Consider the following 4,915-nt stretch of genomic DNA (forward strand, 5'->3'; position numbering starts at 1 on the left):
CCTCAGTGGTACCTCGCCCTAACTGGTGTCGCTGTCACTGGTACCACCTCACTGGTGCCACTCTCACTGGTGCCACCTTCATGGTGCCTCGTCGCCACCATCACTGTACCATCTCTCACTGGTGCCACTCTAACTGATGCCACTCACTGGTGCCACTCTCACTGGTGCCCACCAAACACCTCACTGGTGCCACCCCTAACTGATGCCACACTCACTTGCCCCCACCATCACACCCCACTGCCCAGCCACCCTGTGCCATACCTCTCTCACTGGTGACACTCTCACTGGTGTCACTCTGCCCAAATGCACCCATAACTTGTACCACCACTGGTGCTACCCTACTTGTACCACCCTCAGTGGGGCCAAAATCACTGGTGCCACCCTCACTGGTGCCATTCTCACTTGCCACTTTAACTAACTTGTACCCACCTCACTGGTGCCACTCCTAACTGGTGTCGCCTCACTGGTGCCGCCCCTCAGTGGTACCGCCCTAACTGGTGTCGCTGTCACTGGTGCCACCCTCACTGGTGCACCCTAACTGATGCCACTCTCAATGGTGCCACCCTCACTGGTGCCACCCTCACTGGTGCCACCCCACTGGTGCCACCCTTAACTGATGCCACTTCAATGGTGCCACCCTCACTGGTGCCACCCTCACTGGTGCTAGTGCCACCCCGCCCAGCCACCTGGTCCATCTCAATGCCACCTCCCACACTCCTGCTCAGCCATCCTCATCTGCCACCTGCCATCCCACCCATGTCCTCCAGCCCAGCCAAAATCACTGGTGACTTTCACTGGTGCCACCTCACTGGTGCCATTTCTCACTGGTGCCACCCTCACTGGTAAGTACTCTCACTGGTGCCACCATAACTTGTACCACCTCACTGGTGCCACCCTAACTGATGCCACCTCCACCACTGTCAATATAACTTGTACCACCATCACTGGTACTACCCTAATTTGTACCACCCTCAGTAAGAATCACTGGTGCCACCCTCACTGGTTCCAACCAACCTGTCACCACGTAGTCCACCCAACTGGTGCCACCTCACTGGTGCCACCTCACTGGTGCCACTCTCACTGGTGCCAATCTCACTGGTGCCACCTTAACTAGTACCACACCCCTCACTGGGGCCAAAATCACTGGTGCCACCTCACTGGTGCCATTCTCACTGGTGCCACTTCACTGGGGCCAAATCACTGGTGCCACCCTTCACTGGTTCCATTCTCACTGGTGCCACCCCACTAAACAAATCACTGAGCCACCTCACTGGTGCCACCATCACCAGCCACCATTCACTGGTGCCATCCCACCGGTTCCCACGCCAAGCCTATCACTGGTACCAAGTCACCTCACTGGTGCCACCCAAGCCCAAACACTGGTACCCCTCACTGGTGCCATTCACTGGTGCCACTCTCACTGTGCCGCACACTGGGCACCTCACTGGTGCCATTCTCACTGGTGCCACTCACTGGGCCAAAATCACTGCGCACCCTCACTGGTTCCATTCTCACTGGTGCCACTCTCTCACTGGGGCCACAATCACTGGTGCCACTCTCACTGGTGCCACCCACTGGTGCCACTTTCACTGGGGCCAAAATCACTGATGCTCACCACACCGTGCCACTCTCACTGGTGCCACACCACTGGTTAATTCACTGGTGCCAATTCTCACTGATGCTACTCACTGGTGCACCATCACTTGTACCACCTCACTGGTGCCACTCACTGGTGCCATCCTTAAGGTCCACCCTCACTGGTGCCAACCTACTGGTGCACCTCATTGTATTGTCACTGGTGCCACTTCACTGGTAGCACTTAACTGGTGCCACCTCACTGGTGCCACAATCACTGGTCTCACCTCACTGCCACCTCCCACGCCATCACCTCACTGCCACCAGCCACTCCACGTTCATTTGATGCCACACTGATGCCACTGTCACTGGTGCCACCCTCACTGGTGCCACAATCACTGGTGCCACTCACTGGTGCCACACTCACTGGTGCCACCCTCACTGGTGCCACACTCACTGGTGCCATTGTCACTGGTACCACCTCACTGGTGCCACAATCACTGGTGCCACACTCACCAGTGCCACCATAGAGGCGCCACACTCAGTGAACCCACCCTCACCGGTGCCACCATCACTGGTGCCACCCTCACTGGTGCCACCTCACACCGGTGCCACCCTCAGTGGTGCCACATCACTGGTGCCACACTCACTGGTGCCACCCTCACTGGTGCCACACTCACTGGTGCCACCCTGCTGGTGCCACCTCACTGGTGCCACAATCCTGGTGCCACACTCAATGGTGCCACCATAGAGCGCCACCTCACTGGTGCCACCGTCACCGGTGCACCATCTTTGGTGCCACCTCACTGGTGCCACCACCCTCACCGGTGCCACCCTTAGTGGTGCCACTCTCACTGGTGCCATCATCACGGGTGCCACTCTCACTGATGCCACTCTCACTGGTGCCCACCTTAAGTGATGCCACCCCCAATAGTGCCACCCCACCCTGTTGCCACCCTCACTGTGCCACTGTCACTGGTGCTACTATCACTGGTGCCACTCTCACTGGTGCCACTCTCACTGTGCCACTCTCACTGATGCACCACTATCACTGGTGCCACTCTCACTGATGCCACTATCACTGGTGCCACTCTCACTAGTGCCAGCTTCAGTGATGCCACCATCAAAAGTGCCACACCCTGGTGCCACCATCACTGGTGACACACTCTCACTGGTGCCAGTCTCACTGGTGCCACTTTCACTGGTCCCACCCTCAATGAGCCATTCACTGGTGCCATCCTCAGTTGCCCACTCTCACTGGTGCCATCACAGGTGCCACTCTCACTGATGCCACTCTCACTGGTGCCACCTTAAGTGATATGCCACCCCAATGGTGCCACCACCCTGGTGCCACCCTCACTGTGCCACTCTCACTGGTGCCACTATCACTGGTGCCACTCTCTGGTGCCACTCTCACTGGTGCCACCTCACTGGTGCCACTATCACTGGTGCCACTCTCACTGATGCCACTATCACTGGTGCCACTTTCACTGGTGCCACCCTCCACTGGTGCCACTCTCACTGGTGCCACTCTCCACTGTGCCACCCCTTACTGGTGCCACCTCACTGGAGCAAAGTCACTGGTGCCACTCTCACTGGTGCCACTATCACTGGTGCCACTATCACTGGTGCTCTCTCTCATGTGCCACTCTCACTGGTGCCACTCTCACTGGTGCCACCATACTGGTGCCCTATCACTGGTGCCACTCTCACTGATCACCACCCCTGGTGCCACCCTCAATAGTGCCATGTCACTGTCGCCACTCACTGGTGCCACTCTCACTGGTGCCACTCACTGGTGCCACACTCACTGGTGCCACCACCCTCACTGGTGCCACACTCACTGGTGCCACTCTCACTGGTGCCACCCTCACTGTACCCACTCACTGGTGCCACACTCACTGGGTACCCACCCTCACTGGTGCCACTATCACTGGTGCCATCCTCACTGGTGCCACCATCACTGATTACCCACTCTCGGTGCCACTCTCACTGGTGCCACCACTCACTGGTGCCACTCTCACTGGTGCCATCATCACTGGTGCCACTCTCACTGGTGCCACTCTCACTGGTGCCACTCTCCTGGTGCCACTTCACTGGTGCCACACTCACTGGTGCCCTCTCACTGGTGACACTCTCACTGGTTTCTCACTGGTGCCACCGTCACTGGTTCCTGTCACTGGTGCCACTCTCACTGGTGCCACCATCACTGATGCCACCATCACTGTTCCATTCACCGGTGCCACCATCACTGGTGCCACCTTCACTGGTACCACCTTCACTGGTGCCACACTCACTGGTGTCACTTATCACTGGTGCCACCATCACTGGTACCACCTTCACTTGCACATTCACTGGTACCACTATCACTGGTGCCACCATCATTTCTGTCACCATCACTGGTACCACCTTCACTGGTGCCACCATCACTGGTACCACCTTCACTGGTGCCACCATCACTGGTACCACCTTCACTGGTGCCACACTCACTGACGCCACTCTCACTGGTGCCACTCTCACTGGTGCCACCCTCACTTGTGCCACCCTCACTGGCGCCATCCTTCCTGGTGCCACCTTCACTGGTGCCACCCTCACTGGTGACAACCTTACTGGTGCCACCCTCACTGGTGCCAATCTCCCTGGTGCCATCCTCACTAGTGCCACCCGCACTGTTGCCACTCTCAATTGTGCCATCCTTACTGGTGCCACCTTCACTGGTGCCACCCTCACTGGCGCCATCCTTCCTGATGCCACCCTCACTGGTGACAACCTTGCTGGTGCCACCGTTCCTGGTGCCAATTTCTCTGGTGCCATCCTCACTGGTGCCACCCTTACTGATGACAACCTCACTGGTGCCACCCTTACTGATGCCAACCTCACTGGTGCCACCCTCACTGGTGCCACTTCAGTTGTACCCACCTCACTGGTGCCACCTTCAGTTATTCCCTCCTCAGAGGTGCCACCCTTAATGGTGCCACCCTCAACGGTGCCAATGTCATTGGTGCCACCCTCACTCTTGCCACCTTCAGTTGTGCCGACCTCACTGGTGTCACCCTCAGTGGTTATTATTCTCACTGGTATTACCGTCATTGGGGCTACTCGGTGGTGCCACTCTCACAGATGCCAATGACATTGCTGCCACCCTCAGTTTTGCCACCCTCAGTGATGCCACTCTCAATGTGGCCACCACTGGTGCCACTCACATTAGTGCCACATTCATTGGTGCCACTCTCACTTCGGCCACTCTCACTGGTGCTACGCTCACTGTATCCACATTCACTGGTGCCACCCTCACTTGGGCAAGCTCATTCGTGCCACTCTCACTATGGCCACTTTCACT

At 57.6% G+C, this 4,915-nt stretch overlaps 1 protein-coding gene across 1 annotated transcript; it reads right to left on the minus strand.

The window, feature by feature from the left end:
- Window positions 1-2,592: 2,592 nt before the first annotated feature.
- Window positions 2,593-3,782, minus strand: LOC121873110 (secreted protein C-like). Its single transcript, XM_042376422.1, has 4 exons — window positions 3,688-3,782; window positions 3,372-3,523; window positions 2,936-3,081; window positions 2,593-2,814 (listed from the first exon to the last, which is right to left on the minus strand). The coding sequence occupies exons 1-4, from the start codon at window positions 3,780-3,782 to the stop codon at window positions 2,593-2,595; spliced, it is 615 nt and encodes a 204-aa protein (XP_042232356.1).
- Window positions 3,783-4,915: the final 1,133 nt, after the last annotated feature.

The sequence above is a fragment of the Homarus americanus genome, unplaced genomic scaffold, assembly GCF_018991925.1.
Source record: "Homarus americanus isolate GMGI-L3 unplaced genomic scaffold, GMGI_Hamer_2.0 scaffold32929, whole genome shotgun sequence".
In the NCBI taxonomy this organism is placed as follows: Eukaryota; Metazoa; Arthropoda; class Malacostraca; order Decapoda; family Nephropidae; genus Homarus; species Homarus americanus.